The sequence below is a fragment of the Kogia breviceps genome, chromosome 3 (genome assembly GCF_026419965.1).
Source record: "Kogia breviceps isolate mKogBre1 chromosome 3, mKogBre1 haplotype 1, whole genome shotgun sequence".
Taxonomy (NCBI): Eukaryota; Metazoa; Chordata; class Mammalia; order Artiodactyla; family Physeteridae; genus Kogia; species Kogia breviceps.
In genome coordinates, this window is record NC_081312.1 from 29060199 (window position 1) to 29081174 (window position 20976).

The 20976-nt window shown below is 36.4% G+C and overlaps 1 protein-coding gene across 13 annotated transcripts in view; it reads left to right on the forward strand.

The window, feature by feature from the left end:
- The window catches only part of NUMB (NUMB endocytic adaptor protein), a 183321-nt gene that overhangs the window by 104552 nt on the left and 57793 nt on the right, over positions 1–20976 (forward strand). For all 13 annotated transcript variants that reach the window (XM_067028188.1, XM_067028190.1, XM_067028195.1 and 10 more), the window contains one exon: positions 14294–14434. In XM_067028188.1, coding sequence (XP_066884289.1) covers positions 14309–14434 — 126 coding nt within the window. In that variant the 5' untranslated portion in view covers positions 14294–14308. The remainder of the gene's footprint in view (positions 1–14293; positions 14435–20976) is intronic.

Below are 20976 nucleotides of genomic sequence, written 5' to 3' on the forward strand. Positions count from 1 at the left end.
GAGCGTGAACTTTTAAAATGAACTTTATTAGTCCTATAGGTTAAGTACTGGACATATTTATTTCACAGTTGGTGATAAATCTGTACTTTGTTACTTTTCATTTGGCTCAGTGCCCAAGTGGAACACTGAGCTAGTGATACAACTTAATAAATTATAAATTGTTTCCTGTTAGGCAGACTACGCCAGTTAGACCAATATTTAATGAAATCCAGAACTCTTAGGATGCACTGATTGAGTAGGTGATTGAGTACATGACCTACCTCTAAGTCCTTTCCATGGTAAGAGTCTAGGATTCCTTACATTTTTTCACTTACTTAACTTGATCAAATAAAAGGATTTCTTTCCTTCTTTCTAAATCTTGAAAGCAAGTTTCACATCACAAGAAATAGTAGAAATCAAAGAAATAAAATTCAAAAATGAAATACTTTATGGTATAATATTATACTTTAAATGGTGATTTAATATATGGCATTTTTAGCTTACATTTTTAGTGATTGAACAAATAATTACTGTTATTACTATTATTGGCAGATGGACAGTCAGTGCAATTTTTTTCTTGTAACTTATAGAATTCTGGAGTAGAAGTATGATGAAGAATATAGTGGAATTGTATATATTCACATTCAACCGTGTTTGTTCAGAGAACAGTAAAATAAAAGTGAGAGTTAAAAATAATATAATTAAATTTAAATTTAGATTCTCTGCTGTTCTCAATGAGTTTCTGCTGTATAGTGTTCTGTGCCTCCCATACTGTGAGCATGCTCTGCGGTTCTAGTGCTAGGTAGATATTTTTCTCATAGCATAATTCCTAAACATTAGCAAGCTACTTCAACTGTGTTCAGTTGAAAAGAGCAAACTGTTCCATATTATAAATAATCCTTGGCTCTGTTGCTTTTATTGCAAGAGAGTGTACTGTGGTACTTTGTGGGTGATTTAAAGTATTCCCAGTGTTGGGACTTCCCTGGTGGCACAGTGGTTAAGAATCCGCCTGCCAACAGAGATCACGGGTTTGAGCCCTAGTCTGGGAAGATCCCACATGCCGTGGAGCAACTAAGCCTGTGCGCCACAACTACTGAGCCTACGCTCTAGAGCCCAAGAGCCACAACTACTGAGCCCATGTGCCGCAACTACTGAAGCCCATGTGCCTACAGCCCGTGCTCCACAACAAAGAGAAGCCACCACTATGAGAAGTCCATGCACCGCAACGAAGAGCAGCCCCCGCTCTCGCAACTAGAGAAAGCTCACACACAGCAACAAAGACCCAAGGAAGCCACACACAAAAAAAAGTATTCCCGGTGTTATTTTGAATTTATATGATTTTTTTGCTTTTAGTGCTATCTTTGGAACTTAACCCTGTGAGATTAGAGTGTCCTGAAAAAATAAATTTAGCTAATATAAGGAAATTTGTGAGTTTATTTTTTTTTCAGCTATTCAGAATGGTACCCATGGTTTTATATTTTAGTTTATATATTTTTACATTTGAAACCAACTAATACTGTTGTAACAATTAGAGTAATTTTATGATTTTCCCTAACTTTGATTTTTCTTTTTCTTTCTTAAAGGGGAACTATCTTAAGTGTCAAGGTCAAGTTTCCTGTATGTGTCTTGTCTATATCTATGTATATCAAGTATGTGCTGTTTAGCATTTATGGTTTTTTTTTTCTTATAGTGAATTTTCTAAAGCATTGTCTTGTCCAATCTTCCTTATAATTTATATACAAGAGGGGCCTAAAGTTAGAGGTGTAATTGTGTCAATAGAACAAAGAAACGCAAACAAGCATAATTTAGAAGGAAAAAATAATCTAGAGAGAAAAGTCCCCATTTTCCTAAGAGTTGTAGCTCTCTGTTGGCCCTGCAGAAGCCTCTGGTTCATTTTATTTTATTTTCTCTTAAAAAAAATTAAAAAAAAAAAAATTTTTTTTTCTTTTTTAAATTATTTTTTTTCTGTCTCATTTTATTCTATTTGGCCACACCACGTGGCTTGCAGGATCTTAGTTTCCTGATCAGGGATGGAACCTGAGCCCTCAGCTGAGAAAGCATGTAGTCCTAACCACTGGACTGCAGGGAATTTCCATCTGGTTCATTTTCGATTGGGCTGGACAAACTGAATTTCAGTAACTTTATTCTTTTTAGTAAAAGTGAGACTTAAATTTTATAGCTAAATGTGACTTGATTTTCTTTTTTTATTTCTTTATTTTATTTTTTTTTAATTTATTTTTTTGGCTGCATTGGGTCTTTGTTGCTGCATGTGGGCTTTCTCTATTCGTGGTGAGCGGGGGCTACTCTTTGTTGCAGTGCATGGGCTTCTCATTGTAGTGGCTTCTCTTGTTGCAGAGCATGGGCTCTAGGCATGCAGGCTTCAGTAGTTGTGGCACGTGGGCTCAGTAGTTGTGGCTCGCAGGCTCTAGAGCACAGGCTCAGTAGCTGTGGTGCACAGGCTTAGTTGCTCTGCGGCATGTGGGATCTTCCCGGACCAGGGCTTGAACCCTGCCCTTAATTATGTTTATCATTCTCTTGTTTTTCTTTCTATTTCTGTACACATATCCCTAAATGTTATCATGTTTAGTTTTGCATAATTTTGATAGGTAATGTGAGGGGACTAAGAGCAAGAGATTAAAAATAGAATCTACCTGATAGGGCTATTGTGAGAATAAAATGAGTCATTATATGCAAAGTGCGCAGTGTACAGTGCCTGGTACGCAGGCAGTATTCTCTGAGTTGTTAGTATTTGTATAAAGGATATAAATAATATATCCTTATATATATATATCATATATATCTTATATATATCATAATATAAACAGTTTGCTTCCATCCTCCCTCAACATTATGATTGTGAGATTCATCCATGTTGCTAGTTATAGCTGTAGGTGATTTATTTTTACTTCTTTTTCTCTTAAATTTTTTTTTTTAAAATGTTTAAATTGAGGTCTTATTTTTATTTCTGCATGGTATTGTAATAGTGTGAATATTCTGTATTTCTTGTGTTGATGGATAATTAGATTCTAGTGTTTATTTTACTGTTACAAATAATAAACAATACTATACAGACATTATCTTGCACACCTTCTTGTGTACATGTTTAAGAGTTTCTCTAGGATATAACCTAGAGAAGGAACTGCTGAGTTGTAAGGGTATGTGAGTCTTCAACTTTCCTAGACAATGCCAAATTACTTATCAAAATGATTGCACTAGTTTATGCTCCTGTAAGAGTATGAGAATGCCCGTTGCTCCATATTTTATTGTCTGATTCTTTAATATTTGCAAAACTGACAGATGTAAAATGGTATATAGTGTCTTTTAAAAAATTATTTATTTTATTTATTTTTGGCTGTGTTGGGTCTTTGTTGCTGCACGCAGGCTTTCTCTGATTGTGTCGATGGGCTTCTCATTGTGGTGGCTTCTCTTGTTGAGGAGCTTGGGCTCTAGGCATGCAGGCTTCAGTAGTTGTGGTGCATGGGCTCAGTAGCTGTGGCTCACAGGCTCTAGAGTGCAGGCTCAGTAGTTGTGGCTCACAGGCTTAGCTGCTCTGTGGCATGTGGATCTTCCCGGACCAGGGCTCGAACCCGTGTCCCCTGCATTGGCAGGCAGATTCTTAACCACTGTACCACCAGGGAAGCCCAGGGACAGTATTTCTTAACAATCTGTAAACTTTCACATGAAACTCCTGTTAAAGTACCATTCACAGTGGATGCCTAATATTTATTATTTCTTCTTGTTCTTTTTTTGGTCTTTCCTGGGTAGAGCAAATTACCACGTGTACTTGTTATCCTTCATACACTTGTATACTTAGGTAGTGTTCAAGAAATCTATTTATCTTGTCAAGCATGAGGTTAATTACCATGAAAAGTATGATAATTTAGCTGATCTTTTGATTAATATTATAGATAACATTTCCTATTTGAGCAAATACTTTTAGAAAACTGCCTTTAATTCCAGCACTGGAATTTAATACACCTTTCTCCCATTTAAATACTCCAAATCTGATTTCAACAGATATTATATCATCAAATAGTGCATTTTCTAGAGCAGGCATGAAAACAAGATTCAGGAGCACTTCTAATAAACCGTCTGGATTCAGTTCACTGTCATCTGCTGGATTATTATAGTAGCCTTCTAATTGTCTCCCTGCTTCATTCTTGTTCTCTTCAATCTATTTTTAACCACGCGGCCAAATGTAAAATAGAGGTGCTTCCTTTTAGAACCCTCCAGTGGCTCCCCATTTCTCTCAGAGGAAAAACCAAAGTGTTTGGCCCACAGGGTCCTATATTACGTTGTCCTGTGTAACACATCTGGTCTCATCTCTCCTATTCTCGTCTTCATTTTGCACTGGACACACAGACCTTCTTTTGTTTGTCAGACGCTCTAGGCAAGCTATCCCCTCAGGACCTTTGCATTAATTATTTTCTTTTTCTGGAACGCTCATCCTACTGCCTGGCTCACTTTTTTACCTTCTTCAATTCTTTGCTCAAGTGTTACTTTCTTAATTTAAAATTTCATCCCTGCCTCATCCCCTCTTAACCCTGTTCATCTTTTTCTGCATAGCATTTACCACCTCTAACATACCACAGAGTTGGTGGTGTTCGGGTAAATGTTTCACAATTCGTTCTCCAAGTATAGTTCCAACGTGAATGATGGTTGATATTTTTGCTTGTTTAGTGAGTAAGATGAAAGTGAAGCAGTGAAGATGTGTGTCAAAATTTCACTCATTTGTCATTGACGTAAGAGACTTCTTTGCTGAATTGGATAATAGTTTTCAAGTAATGGAAGAATATTTCCTCAAAATTTTTGTGCTATTCACAATGTAATGGTTATAGACACCACACGCTTTTAAGTTCAATCTGCATCTTAACCTTTTCTCCATCAGTTTCTTAGATCTAGACAATCACAGAACAATAAATCAAGCAGTGATTGGTAGTTTTGCCAAATTCTGTAGTGTAAATACTTCCACCATGGCCGATTTTAAGTTACCAACATGAAGTCACTGAACTGAACATGTTGTTGGGAAGAGATGTACAATAGCCTGGCATTGGATAGTATTTCTACCTTACAGATAGAAAATCATAAATAACCCCAAGAGCATAGATAATATAGTAAAATATAGTTTAAAAAAAAAAGGAAGTGATGAGTTTTTACCTTTGTTTTAAAGTAACTTATATAATTATAAGTTATTATATAACTTATATAATTTAATTTGTAATAAAGGCTATATTTAGCACCCAGTTCACAAACTTGCTGAAAATTTGACAGTTGGATCTTGTCAGTCAGCACACCACTGTGAATAATCTGGCTATTTATTTTCTGTCTATCTCCTTCATAGAGGCAGGGATTTTGTTCTGTATTGTTTACTGCAGCATGGCATGGTAGGCAGTCAATAAATACTTGTTGACTGAATTTTAATTAAAATATTTGAGGTCTTTTATATATAATTTTAAATTCATATAAATAAATGAACTAGGTGCTGAGTGAAAAACAAACTTTGTCTTCAAATAAATTGAAACTTTTCATTTTTAAATATGAAGTTTTGATTATAACTAGCATAAAATTCTTGTTTCTCTGAATTATTGACCTAGATTATAAATAAAAGCATGCTACTCTGAAAGGGATGGAAAGATTTTCAAATTTGCCTTGCTGAGAGAAAGATATCATGTGATCCCTCTTTTATAAAAAGAAAAAATTGAAGCATATCTGCATAGAAAAAAAAACAAAGGAGAAAACTCTAAAATGTTGATGGAGGTTATTTCTGTTTAGTGGGATTACAGGTCATTTGTATTTCATTCTTTGGATTTTTCTGTTTTTCCTGTTCTTTACAAGTCACATCTATTACATGATAAAATTATTTTAAAATCAACTTCCTTATCATACCCTAGTGTAGTATTTTAGTTGAACGAGGAGGAAAGTAAAATATTACAAGTAGAATATACAGGGTGAAGAAAGAAAAAGAAGTGAGAAAGCCACAGCATATTTGAAAGGTCTGATCTTCATAGGATTATGCAGGGAAGCATTGGGAGACAAGGCTGGACTGTTGAAGATCCTAAAGTTAAATGTCTGAGTCAGGCATTCAGGAGCCTCCACAACTTGAACCCAACAGTTTTTGAACACATTCAAAGAAGAATTTTAGGAATATTAATCTGGCACAACTATGTAAGGAGATTAGAGGAAAGGGGACTTGGAGTCCAGGGGCTGTTGCAGAGGTTCATGGATGAAGTGATTTTTCTGCCAGGGCAATTAGGAATAGAAATGCTGAAAGGCTGAATACCAGAGATATTGTTATCTATTCCCATCCAGTAGCACCTATTAATGGACTTGGTATGGAAGAATTATGGAAAAGTGTCAGAGGTGAACCTTAGAGTATGCTCTTCTCATTTCAAAGCTTTAATGGATGTAAAGGTGTTACGTAGAAATAGGGAAGTCAGGAAGAAGAGCTTGTTTGAAAGGAAAGATAAATTGATTTGGAGACATTTGAATTGGAGTTGGAAGTACAAGACTAGAAATCACAAAGAAGTCAGGGCTAAATATGAACTCTCTATGGGAGATAGAGAAAGAAAAGAATTTATGCTTATAATTAGTTGAATTTTAACCAATTAAAAAAAAATCTCGATTCAGTATATATAATCTGTTTGTGAATTTGGAGAAGGAAAGGTGCAGTTTGTCATGAGCTATATAACCTTACATATTGACAGGGACATTTTTAGTTTGCTAATAAGGTGACTTGTGTTGATTGATTTTCAAATGTTGACTAACTGCATTTATTAGAAAAACTCCATGTAGTCATGATATATTTTTAATGTATTTTTTTAGTTTGATTTGCTAAAATTTTGTTTAGAATTTCTGTGTGTATGTTCATGAGAGATATTGGTCTATCTATTTAAGAAGCTTAAATAATGTCTTTGTTTGGTTTTGGTATCAGGTCGTCTTAGCCTGGTAGAATGATTGAGAAATAGTCCCTCGTCTTCAATTTTTTGGGAAGAGTTTGTGTAGAATTGGTATGATTTCTTCCTTAAATGTTTGGCAGAATTCACCTGTGAATCTATTTAGCCCAGGAGTTGTATTTGTGGAAAGATTTTAAACTATAAATTCAGTTTCATTAATAGATATAGGACTATTTGGGGTTATCTATTTCTTCTTGAATAAGCTATGAAAGTTTGTAACTTGAAAGGAATTTTTCCATTTCATCTGAGTTGTTGAATTTATGGGCATAAACTTGTTCATAATATTCCCTTATTATTTTTAATATCTGTAGAATATTAGAGACGACACCTCTCTCATTCTTGATATTGGTAATTTGTATGTTTTTTCCCCCTAAATAGTCCAGCTATAGGTTTATCAGTTTTTTTAATCTTCTCAAAGAGCCAGCTTTTGGTTTCCTTTTCTCTGTTTCTATTTTCCTACTTTATTGCTTTCTGCTTTGATTCCTACTATTTCCTTTTTTTCTGCTTACTTTGCATTTCTTTGTCCTTTTAGTTTCTATAAGTAGAAGTTAAGGTCATTGTTTTAAGTAAGACCTTTCTTATTTTCTAATATAGACGTTTAGTGCAGGGTTTCTCAGTAGTGACACTGTTGACATTTTAAGCTGGATAGTTCTTTGTTGTCAGGGGCTGGCCTATGCGTAGGATGTTTAACAGTATCTCTGGCCACTATCCATGAGATGTCAGTGGCATCTCCCCTAGTGACAACCAAAAATGTCTCCTCCAGATATTGCCAAATGCACAAGATTGCCCCTCCCACCCCCGGTTGAGAACCACTGGTTTAGTGCTATAAATTTCTAAGTACTGCTTTTGTTACATCCCACAAATGTTGATATATTGTGTTTTCATTCAGTTCAGAATACTTTCTAAATTCCTTTTCGATTTCTACTTTGACCCATGGGCTATTTTGAAATGTATTATTTAGTTTCCAAATATTTGGCAATTTAATTCTATTGTGGTCAGAGATCATACTTTGCGTGACTTGAAGCCTTTTAAATTTGAGACTTGTTTTATGGCCCAGAAAATGTTCTGTATTGGTAAATGTTCCACATGCACTTGATTAGAATGTATATTCTGTTGTCATTGGGTGGAATGTTCTATAAATGTCAATCAGGTCATGTTGGTTGATAACTGTTGTTCAAGTCTTGCTGTTTATATCCTTGATGGTTTTCTTCCTACTTATTCTATTAATTATTGAGGGGGGCATATATAGCCACTCCAGCTTTCTTTTGACTTGTATTAATATGGTATACTGTTCTCTATCATTTTACTTTTAACCTATTTGTGTCTTTATATTTTAAGTGGGTTTATTTATTTATTTATTTTTGAATTTTATTTTATTTTTATACAGCAGGTTCTTATTATCCATTTGATACATATCAGTTTATACATGTCAATCCCAATCTCCCAATTCATCACACCCCCACCCCCACCCCACCCGCCACTTTCCCCCCTTGGTGTCCATACATTTGTTCTCCATGTCTGTGTCTTTATTTCTGCCCTGAAAACCGGTTCATCTGTACCATTTTTCTAGGTTTAAGTGGGTTTATTGTAGGCAACACATGGTTGGGTCTTGCTTTTTTATCCAGCCTAACAAAGAGCTAGTTAGTCTGTTTGACTCCTTCCTGGGGAGCTAGTGTCACTGCTAAAGGTACTGTCTCCCCTAACAAGTCTATTCCACATTTCACTGGGGGAACATGTGGCGTTGGGGGCCAACATTCAGGACCATGGTAGACAGGGTGGAGGGCTGGTGAGTACTGTTGTATCATCCTTGCTGTGCCTACCTGGGACCGGGCAGAGGCACATAAAGGCAGGCCAACCCTTTGGGGAAGCTAACAACTGTGCCTGAGAGAGATGAGACTTTTGGAATCTGACTTACATTGTTACTGACCAATCAAAATATTCACTGGCCTTACTACTCAGCTGAACCAGTTGTTGGATTATGGAAGGTCAAGGGGTAGATCCTAGGCTAGGGGCTCAGCACAGTGGCTGTTTACTATCTAGAGTGCAAGCACTGCAAAAATTTAATCACTGCTATGGTTATGTTAATTCATACTGGCCAGTTATATGGTGTGTGCACCTCTATTTATTCATGTTTGAGTGTGCTGGGTTTAATTCTACTTACTGTATCCTAACTCCTATTAGGAAAAATAGGGAAATAATGAAATCATCACAAGAAAAGTTTCACCCATCGTGACTGCTTATGGTTGCCCTGATGTCTTCCCTGAACTTTAGGCTTATACATATCTCCACCTAGAAGCCCTATAAACAGACCCCTCAAATTCAACAATTTAGTTTGCTGAATTCATCTATCCAGTTTACTGAGGCTTAAAACTTAGGAGTCATATTTGGATTTCTCCCTCTTCCTCACCTTCTATAATAAATTCCTGCTCTTGACTTTCCCCATAAAGAGAGTCCTGTTGATCAAGCAAAGCTGAGTTTATTAAACTTACTGCAGCAAGGGAGAGCACCACTTTGAAAGACTCTTGGTAGTTAGGGGAAATTAAGAAAGGGTGTTTCTAGGGTTTTGAGATCTGAACTCATGTGGTTTAAGGCAGGTCCTTCCAGGTGGGGAACTGGTTGGGATGGGCAAAGTTTGTGACACAATATTTAAAATTAGTGGACTTAACAAGAAAAGGTTCTTGAATTGAAGCAGTCTGTTATCCTGTCAGGAGAGCTGTTTGCCCTGATGTACAAATTGTTTGCCCAGATAAATTAGTTTGTAAAACTTTTCCTGACACAGTGAAACTAATTCTTGTCTTACAGTCTTATCATTTTCATTTTGGGCAAAAATACTTTCCTGGAGCACAGTTACATCATGTTGACTCAGTTAATTCATAGATTTCCTGAATCTGTGTTTTGTTGATGCTGTTGCCTCTACCTGAAATATCTTTTCCCTCCTACTCCACACAGTATGTGGCTAATGTTTGTTCTTTTAAAACTTAACTCAGGCAGTATCTCCTACAGGAAATATTTCCTGAACCTAGACTGCTTCTAGGCCATACTGTGTATAGTAGTATTATTACATTCCCTATATTGTGCAGAAATTAACCTTTTATAAGGGAAGAGAGCCACCAAAAGGCAAGTTGTCTTACTAATTTCTGTATCCACTAGCATTAATAACAGGGCCCAGCACATGGTAAGTTTTCAGACAGTTTTTACTGATCCAAACAAATTGGGTCAGAGGGGGGAAGACCGAAGGAATAGGAGATAAGAGGTGATGATTTAACTTTAAATTAATGTGATTGAGACAGCGTTGATGCACCCAAATGTAGAAATTTGAGTAAGAAGAGTACAATTAGGAAATGATCATAGTTGGGGTAATAATTTGTATTGATTATTTCTCCAAGAGTGATAATGCAAAGAGAAGACCAGTGGAGGACTGATATTTGAGGAATACCCTCAATGTGTAGGAGAAAGTAGAGGAAGCCCTCAAAGGCGTCAGTAGAGACAGAAGTGAAGAAGATAAACCAGAGGAGTAGAGTATGGGGACGGGGGAAGGCAGGGAGGAAACACGTGTACAAAGGAGAGGTGGAATTGTGGTGTCAAATTTTGCAGAGCATTTAAGTAATGAGAACTGTGAAAAGATTTTCTGAATTTGGCAATTAAGTTGTACCTAGTGACCTTCGAAAATTCTAGTAGAATGGGAATTTCATTTTAAAAAAATTTAGTTTGTAGGAAAGGACAAAATAAGTTGGTTTTCGGGTTTTATAGTTACAAAAATATATTCTTTACCTATATTCAACCAGGACAGTCACAAGGGGTATGATTTTCTTTATTTGGGAGTAAAGTTCAACCTTGCTGAGGACCAATAGTAAATGTTACTTTGAATTAACTTTTTTAATTTTTTTCTTATTATCTGTTTTTTTTTTTGGTAAGCAAAATCATTATACATCGATTACTTGAAAACAGAATGTTTGGTTTCTTCCTTGTATTAATTATTATCTTAATTGCTAGATTATTTTACATGCCAGTGGTAGTTACTCATTAAGAAGTAACAAGCAAGATGCTATCATTGTGTATTTTCACTTTGCCAAGTTCATTTTAGAACAATTATAATTAATATCACTAATTTTCAGAAATTTCCGGCTGTGAAACCCTTTCCTTAAACTTCTACATGGAACCCTGACATGTAAATCAGAGAAAGTGGAGCTTGTCTGTTTGAAGCTGTGACAGGGACCTGAAGCTCCTCCTGAGAGTTTTGTCCAGTCTTCTAACTCCATCTCTTCCCTTCCAAACAACTGCTGGTCCTGGGGACTCCTCTGTGGAAATCCTAGGGCTACCTAAAGCATAGTTCAAGAATCACAGACAAAAAAAAAAAAAAAAAAAGAATCACAGACACATAATTTTCTTTGTAGAAATGCCGATTGCAAACCATTTTAGTACTGAAAGTGACATGATATTTAGACCCCCTAACCAATTGACACTTCCAGTCTGTTCTCTTACTGGTCAGTAGAGTGGTACAACAATAAATAGCTGCCCAAGAGCAAATAAATTCATAATAGAGCTATTTAGACAGAGGTTGGATGTCTTCCTCTAAGGGAAGTTGTCAAAGTAGTTCCTTTGTCAGTGGGAGGTTGGTCTACTATTAAATGCAGTCTCTTCCAACATCGATGATTCTCTGGTCTTACATGTCTACATTTATCCTACCTAGTAAATATCATCTAATACGATGGGCTTTATTTTATCTTTCATTTCTTCAGATTTATAGTATGCCATATATATGACAGGCACTGTATTAGGATGCAGGGGTACTATTTAAACAAATAAGTTTAAACAAATAAGATATAGCCTACCATAAAGGAAATAGAAAATTGCTGTAAGTCTTGAGGAGTAGAGTAATAGAGTTAAGCAGAGGGTGTTCATGGAAATCATATGAAATGCAAGGACCCAGACCAGATAGGGGCTTGTCAGAAAAAATGCTAGCTTCTATGAAGACTGAGCTGACACTTTAAAGATGAGTAAACTTCAACAGAAGCAAATAGAGAAAGGTCTTTCTAGGCAGATGAAGGAACATGTACAGAGGCTCTGAAAGATAGTATGCCTTGTTTGGAGAACTGTAAGTAGTTTCATATGGCTGGAGCTCAGCATGTGAATGGGGCTGTGTTTGCCATGCTTGGGAATTTGGACTTTATCTTGAAAGTGATGTGACGCAATTGAAGGATTTTAAGCAGAGTAATTGCATGGTCAGATTTGTGTTTTAGAAAGCACTCTGGCAGTAGTCAGGAGAGCAGATCGGAATGGACCTCTCATGGAAGCAAAGAGACCATTAAGTTGTTAAGCTTTTGCAATGATTTAAGCAAAAATGAGGATAGTAGAACCGATGTGGTGGGTGGGGGAATTAATTCAAGATATACTAAGGAGGTAAGATCCATAGGTATTGGTCAGAGAAAGAATAGAAGTGGGGATGACTTTCAGGTGTTTGTGTTGGCCAGCTGGGTAGGTGTGTAGTCTTTTTTTGCTAAGAAAAAGAAATTAAAAAGAAAGGAATCATATAAGCTTTTTGCCTCAAGATTCTTAGGGTACCAACTTGAGCAAGGATATAGGTGCTTTTTATTTTCTTGTATTTGTATTTGTGTATATTTTTAAAATGTGATATGAAAGTATATAACAGGATGTATTATCAAGGAAGGTTATGGAAGTCTTTTTGGAAGTCTGTTAGATTAAGGTAGGCTCTCATTTAAGGTAGTTTAGGAATGAGTGATCTACTTAAAGGTAAAGGGATGGATTACCTTTTGTCGAGTCCTTTGATTGTTTAATATCTACCTCATCTACTCTATAAATCAACTTTGAATTGAGAAATAATAAATTGATTTTTAGAAAATCCAGAGATTTTTACATTGCCAATTCATCTGTCAGAATTTTTACGTTTTAAGAAAAATGTGTGGTACGATTGGCCTGTCTGTATAAATTAGCTAATTTGGTAATAGTTCTGCTGTGGCATTATGAACTTTAAAATACAAAATGATTTTTCCTCAGAATGCAAACTTTGATTTTCAAGTCTTTCATTGGTGTTATGTGGGAATTAATGTTCCATCCCTTGTTATTTAACACTCCTGACAGAGAAGATGTTTCCTTTATATAGCTTTGTCACATCATTTTCTCAAGTTAAGATCTCTTTTTTAGGCTGGTTGAGGTGCTTAAATCCCTCATGGAAAGAATGAGCAATGCTCCTTAACAGAAAACTGAAGGTATTGGTTTCAGATTTTGAGATTTGCCCTATAAAGGGACACTTAATCATTATGTTTATTCATTAGCTCTTAAATGCTCCATTGTTTCTTATCAGATAAGTCTTCCTTCCCTGTAGTTTTGTGATTTCTACTGTACCTTTGAAAGCATTAGAGAAGTGCCTCTTCCAGTAACAAAATAAAAACACTGACTGTAGTTTAATACTTTTTAATTTACAGAGTTAATGATGAGACTTGGACCTTTGTCATCGAAAACTATTAGATTACTTTCATATCTGTAATGATTATGAATATGAAAGTATATTCTGATGTCATACTACTTGCAAGAAATTTCTTCTTTAGAATAATGTAATCCTAGAACTTTTTCTTCTTTAAGTATGTTTAAAGGAAACTTTATTTCTTTTTATAAAATATCTTTTACAAAAGGCTATTTAAATCCCTGCTTTACTTAGTGTCTTCTGATAGTAAGCCAAAAAGATCCCCAAATTTCAGTGTTCCAGAATGTTTTTTTCTTAATAAGGATCAAAGTTTTCAGAATATTTTCAAAAATTGTTAGCAGTTTATAATTTGGCTACAGGTACAAATTTCCTTATTTAGGAGTTAGATTGGATTTGAGAGGTAGATCAGGAGGTATACTCCTTGGATTATTGCAATTAAAGTACTTGGAAGTTCTTAGAATAACATCTCTTCAGATCCTACAACAGGTTGTTGTTTTACAAGAATAGCATTATAATTGTCTTTTCAAAAAGTGATTTGTTGGGCTTCCCTGGTGGCGCAGTGGTTGAGAATCCGCCTGCCGATGCAGGGGATGTGGGTTCGTGCCCCGGTCTGGGAAGATCCCACATGCCGCGGAGCCGCTGGGCCCGTGAGCCATGGCCGCTGAGCCTGCGTGTCCGGAGCCGGTGCTCCGCAACGGGAGAGGCCACAACAGTGAGAGGCCCACGTACCACACACACACACAAAAAAAAGTGATTTGTTTGTTTGAACTTAGAGTTACTCTAAGAGGAAGTATACTAATTGCTCATTTCCCCCTAAAACAAAACCTTTAATTTGGGATACTAGTTTTTTATTAGGATGGTAATCCAAACTTTAAATATGTGAGAAAGTAATAACTTCCTTTTCATACTTCTTTTACAGCTTGTAAAAATTAAAATGAATAAATTACGGCAAAGTTTTAGGAGAAAGAAAGATGTTTATGTTCCAGAGGCCAGTCGTCCACATCAGTGGCAGACAGATGAAGAAGGAGTTCGTATTGGAAAATGTAGCTTCCCAGTTAAGGTAAGAGCTCATGTTTCTATAAATCTATACATGGAAAAGAATTGACAGTTTATTATATGTGAAATTCCATTAATTAGGACAGTTAAAAAAAAACACTCTAAAAGCTAATCAATGGTAGAATTAGTAAGAAGAAAAACAGATTATAATTAATGATTTGTCTCTTTATATTTAAATAAGAATTTCTTGTATATAAACTGGAATCACTACAAATAAAATCGCTTCTTTTTTAAAATTTAATTTAATTTATTTTTGGCTGCGTTGGGTCTTTGTTGCTGCATGCGGGCTTTCTCTAATTGTGGCGAGAAGGGGCTATTCTTCATTGTGGTGCCTGTGCTTCTCATTGCGGTGGCTTGTCTTTGTTGTGGAGCACGGGCTCTAGGCGTGTAGGCTTCAGTAGTTGTGGCTCATGAGCTCTAGAGCGCAGGCTTAGTAGTTGTGGCGCATGGGCTTAGTTGCTCCACATTATGTGGGATCTTCCTGGACCAGGGCTTGAACCCATGTCCCCTGCATTGGCAGGTGGATTCTTAACCACTGAGCCACCAGGGCAGTCCCAAGATCACTTCTGATGAGAATACTAATCCTGAAATATCTACAAGTCCTGAATTATCAAGACTCACAAGAATCAAATTATTTTCAACAGGATATGCTTACTAAGTGGTGGGACAGAGGAAGCTGGCGTCTGCCTTCTTAAATACAGGCCTGGTATGTTCTAGGAAAGCTTAAATGGGAAGAGTTAAGTCAAAAGGGATTTCCTCTTTAATCTTGTAACTTTTAATCATATAGAGGTCATTTAAACTAATGCTGTCATTTGTCAGATCAGAAAAAGGAAGCTTAAAGAGGTTAAGAACATAGTGAAGACCTAGAGAAGGGGGTGCCGTGCAGGTGCTTTTTGTTACTGCTACTTGAGACTGGAGAAGAAGGGTCTGTATTGAAGGTCATGGAAGAAATAAACGTACATGCTATACTGTTTAGTGAAAAGAAGCAATTAATAGTATAAGCATGCTATGAGATGTATTAAGTTTGAGGACAAAAAAATAGAAGGAACTACAACAAAATGTTAATATCTTGAAGAAAAAAATTTAGTTTAATATAAAGTGTTAGCATTTTTCTCTATTTTTTTGTATATTCTTATGTGTGAATATTTGTGTGTGTGTGTGTGTGTGTGTGTGTGTGTGTGTGTGTGTGTTACGCGGGCCTCTCACTGTTGTGGCCTCTCCCGTTGTGGAGCGCAGGCTCAGCGACCATGGCTTACGGGCCTAGTCGCTCCACAGCATGTGGGATCCTCCCGGACCGGGGCACGAACATGCATCCCCTGCGTCAGCAGGTGGACTCTCAACCACTGCGCCACCAGGGAAGCCCTTTGTGTGAATATTCTTATTGTGATTTTCTGCTCCTTTTTTACTGCCTCAGTACTATGATTGAAACATGGACTAAAGTCTCAGGAAGAAAAACAATCAATATGATAGGAAAAGTGCTTTTGAGAATCTATAGGTTAAATTAATACATGATTTTTAAAATACACAAATTATCCACAGTCTGTCAATGATGAAACATTTTCCTAATCACTTAGCATTGTCTACGCAACTCATTTGCTGAAACTTTTTATAGGAATAATAAACTTAATAGTTAATTTTAAATGCTTAGTATGATGTTAAAATACAAACAAAACAAACCACCTCTCTTACATAAAAACTAACACTCTTCTCTATTACCCCACACCCAGCTGAACAGTAGGTTCATTTTTTTTTTTTTTTTTTAATAAATTTACTTACTTATTTTTGGCTGTGTTGGGTACCTGTTGCTGCGCTTGGGCTTTCTCTAGTTGCAGCAAACAGGGGCTACTCTTGGTTGCAGTGAGCAAGCTTCTCATTGTGGTGGCTTCTCTTGTTGCGGAGCACAGGCTCTAGGCACACAGGATTCAGTAGTTGCAGCACACAGGCTCAGTAGTTGTGGCTTGTGGGCTATAGAGTGCAGGCTCAGTAATTGTGGTTCACGGGCTTAGTTGCTCCGTGGCATGTGGGATCTTCTCGGACCAGGGCTCAAACCTGTGTCCCCTGCATTGACAGGCAGATTCTTAACCACTGCACCACCAGGGAAGCCCAGTAGGTTCATTTTGATTATACAAATTGAGTATTAAGTATATCGAAGTGGGTACTGTTACACATTGTTGATTGCTTGGAGGATACTTTGCAGCCTTATAGGAGAACAATTTGGAAATATCAGTTAAAATTTTAAACGCACTTTTCATTTGACCAGCAATTTTACATTTAAGAATTATGTTTAAGTACATCCATAGATATACACTGGCATGAGTGATCATTCTAGCAGTTTGTTTATAATAGTAAAAGTCTGGAAACAAATTAAATGCCATCATTCTGGGATTGGGTAAAGAAATTATGACATCAATTATGGGGAATTCTTTGACACTTAAAAAAAGAATAAGGTAGATCTGTATTCACATATTTGGTAAATTATTTTGAACACCTGCTATGTGCCAGACAGATGCTAAGTGGTAAGCAAATAAGATATAGTTCTTGCTCTTGTAGAGTTTATAGTCTCCTTGTGGGAGAGATAGACTTTAATTAGATATTAGTGTTAATATATGATTACAAGCTGAGATATGTGCTTTTTAAAACTTTTTTTCTCTCTTTTAAAAAAATTTTACTGAAATATAGTTGATATACAATGTTGTGTTAGTTTCAGGTATAGAGCAAACTGATTCAGTTATATATATATTCTTTATATTCTCTTCTATTATAGGTTATTATAAGATATTGAATATAGTTCCCTGTGCTATACAGTAGGTCCTTGTTGGTTGTCTATTTTATATATAGTAGTGTGTATATTTTCATCCCAAACTCCTAATTTATCGCTCCCCAACCCCTTTCCCCTTTGGTAACCCTATGGTTGTTTTCTATGTCTGTGAGTCTATTTCTGTTTTGTAAATAAGTTCATTTGTATTTTTTTTTAAGATTCCACATATAAGTGGTATCATATGATATTTTTCTTTATCTCTGTGGCTTACTTCACTTAGTGTGATAATCTCTAGGTCCATCCGCGTTGCTGCAAGTGGCATTATTTCTTTTGTATGGCTGAGTAATACTCCATTGTATGTATTTACCACATCTTCTTTACTCATTCATCTGTCGATGGACACTTAGGTTGCTTCCATGTCTTGGCTGTTGTAAATAGTGCTGCTGTGAACATTGGAGTGCATATATCTTTTTGGATTATAGTTTTCTCTGGATATATGCCCAGGAGTGGGATTGCTGGATCATGTGGTAGATCTATTTTTAGTGTTTTAAGGAACCTCCATACTGTTCTCCATAGTGGCTGCACCAGTTTACATTCCCACCAACAGTGTAGGATGGTTCCTTTTCCTCCAGAGCCTCTCCAGCATTTATTATTTGTAGACTTTTTGATGGTGACCCTTCCAACTGGTGTGAGGTGGTACCTCATCATAGTTTTGATTTGCATTTCTGTAATAATTAAGTCAAGCATCTTTTCATGTGCACTTTGGCCATCTGTATGTCTTCTTTGGAGATATGTCTACTTAGGTCATCTAAGTAGACATTTTTGATTGGGTTGTTCATTTTTTTTGTTATTAAACTGTATGAGCTGTTTGCATGTTTTGGAGATTAATCCCTTGTCCGTCGCATCATTTGTAAATGTTCTTTCCCATTCTGTAGGTTGTCTTTTTTTTTTTTTGGCCCTATCGGGTGTTAGTTGCGGGATCTTCATTGTGGCATGCAGGATCTTTCTTTGCAGTGCACGGCATCTTCACTGCAGCGTGTGGGCTTCTCTCTAGTTGTGGCATGCAGGTTTTCTCTTTCTGTAGTTGAGGTGTGCAGGCTCAGTAGTTGTGGCACGCACGGGCTTAGTTGCCCCACGGCATGTGGGCCCTTAGTTCCCTGACCAAGGATCGAACCCATGTCCCCTGCGTTACAGGATGTATTCTTTACCATTGGACCACCAGGGAAGTCCCTGTAGGTTGTCTTTTTGTTTTGTTTATGGTCTGTTTTTCTGTGCAAAAGCTTTTAAGTTTAATTAGATCACGTTTGTTTGAGGTAAGTGCTTTTTAAAAGGGAATCTGGTTCTGTAAGAACGTGTAACAAAAAACTTAACTTAGACTACAGGATCAGGGAAGGCTTCCCTGAGAAAGTAAAGTTTGACCTGGTATCTAAAGACTGAGTAGGAATGAATTAGGTACAAAAATAGGCAGAACATTTCAAAATTTTGGAAAGTGTATATACATAGGCCCTGGTGGTGGGAGGAAAGAATATCAAGGAGCTAAAGGAAAGCTGTAGTATAGGAAGTTAGATGAACCTGGAAAGAAGTAAGGCAGAGCTTTGTAGGCCATGTTAAGGATTTTAGACTTTTAGAGTAATGGGAAACCATTAAATGGTGTGTTGTTCATTATTTGTTTATTTTATTATGATAAAATATACATAACAAAAAAAATTAATAACATTCATATTGTTGTGCAGTCATCAGCACTTCTATCTCCAGAACTTTTTCATCTTCCCAAACTGGGACTCTAGCTGCAGTTGTTTGGAGGTCACCCATACAAGGAATCTGGTGAAAGATTGCTAATCCAGAGGGGAGATAATGGTAGGCTGGACTAGGGTGATGACTGTGGAGATGAAAAGAAATGAAATAAATTGAAAGATAATTGAGATAAAGGCAACAGGAATTGGAGATAGATTGGATCTAGGAAATGAAAAAGGGTAGTATTAAGGATGATACCTAGTATCTTGTCCCAAACTGATAGAGGTGATGATCATTGATATAGGAAACATGAAAGAATATTCTCTGCATGTGCTTATACTGAATGGTTTTAGTGTATTATTAAATGATAAAGACAAGACACAGGGCAGTTTATATAGAATGATTCTGTTTATGGTTAGAAAGAAAAAATCATGTGTATGCTTATATATATGTAAGAAATATCTGTAAGAAGATGACACAGGTAATTCTGAACTCTGAATGGTAATGAAGGATTGGGGATCTTTTACTTTTCAATATATATCCTTTGGAACTAGTGACATTTTTTATCATGAGCATGTATCATATTTGTAATAAGCATATATATGTATATATATATATTTTAAACCTCATTCACAGGATTCTGAGAGACTCGTATACAGTGTTGAAATAACTATAGTAAAGTTAATTGAAGCACTTTTAATTGCCTATGAAATATACAGCTTTAAAGTATTTTATGTGAGATAAGTAAGGCTCAATATCTTTCAGTGTAGTTCTCCTTTGTCATAAGAAACAGCTGGTTGGGATGTGTTTTAGAGGTAAACACAGAAGATAAGAGGTTTGTATCTTATGCAGATAGGGCAGCTTATTTAGGGTGGTTTTGTTTGGTCTTTTCCAAATGGTCTTTTGAAATCCTTTCTACAAGATATTCATCCTCTCTGCTGTGTTGTGTTCCCCTTTCCTGCCTTCCTTCCCAACCCACCCTATCCCCCCCCATCCCATACTCTTACATACAGGTGACCCAGGATAGAATAAGAGAATCAAAACCTGAAATTCTTTTGCCATAGCCTAGAAATAGATGCATTTCCTCAGTCAGATATAACTGGGCAAATGATATCTTTTCTGGACTTACCTTAGAAACCACTGAATTCTGAACTAGTAATGGATTGGTATAAATAAATTTCCCATGTAGGCAACTAGTAAGGTGGTGGGCATGCTTACTGAGGGAGAACATGTTTGGGGGTAGAGAAGATGAGTTCCTTTTGAGGTGCATATGAGACATGCACATGCAGATCCCCACTGACCACAAAAGCTCCATGAGCTTTGATTTTGAGGTTACAAATAAACTTTAGTGAGTAGGTGAGTTTGCAAATATGGAATCCTCGAATAACAAGGGTTGGCTATATATAAAATAACATTAGAGTCATGAGTAAGTAAGATTGTCTAGGGGAAGTGAGAAGAGAAGAAGGCCTGGGACAAACATAGAAAGGACAGGCAGTGTAATAGTTATCTTCAAAGGAGAAAAAGAATGAGTAGCCAGAGAGATAGAAGGGAAACCAGGAGAATGTGGTCTCAGAAACCAAGGTTTCAAGGAAGAAGAAAGTGGTCAAGTGCTATAAAGAAATCAAGTAAGAAACGAAACTTCATTAGATTAAATATTTGAAAGTGTTAGTGACTTACAGTGGAGTCATGAAGATGGAATCTAGGTTGAGTGGATGGATGCAAAATAAGGAGACAACAAATCTATAGATTACTAATCCGAGAAATTTGTCAGACAAGGTTATGTGATGGGGGGAGGGGTGAAAGGGGGCAGTATTGCAAGAGGTAGAAGGAAACTTTAGTGGTAATGGCTGTCTATTACATTGATTTTGATTTTGATGATGGTTTCTCAGGTATATACATGATTCAAAAACTCAACAGATTGTGTACTTTAAATATGTATAGTTTATTGTATGTCAGTTTTACCTCAGTAAGGCAGTTAAATTTTGTTTTTAATGAAGAAGTCTATCTTCAAAGGAGACCAGAAAGGCAGAGTAACAAAGGGAGTGTGAGGTTGA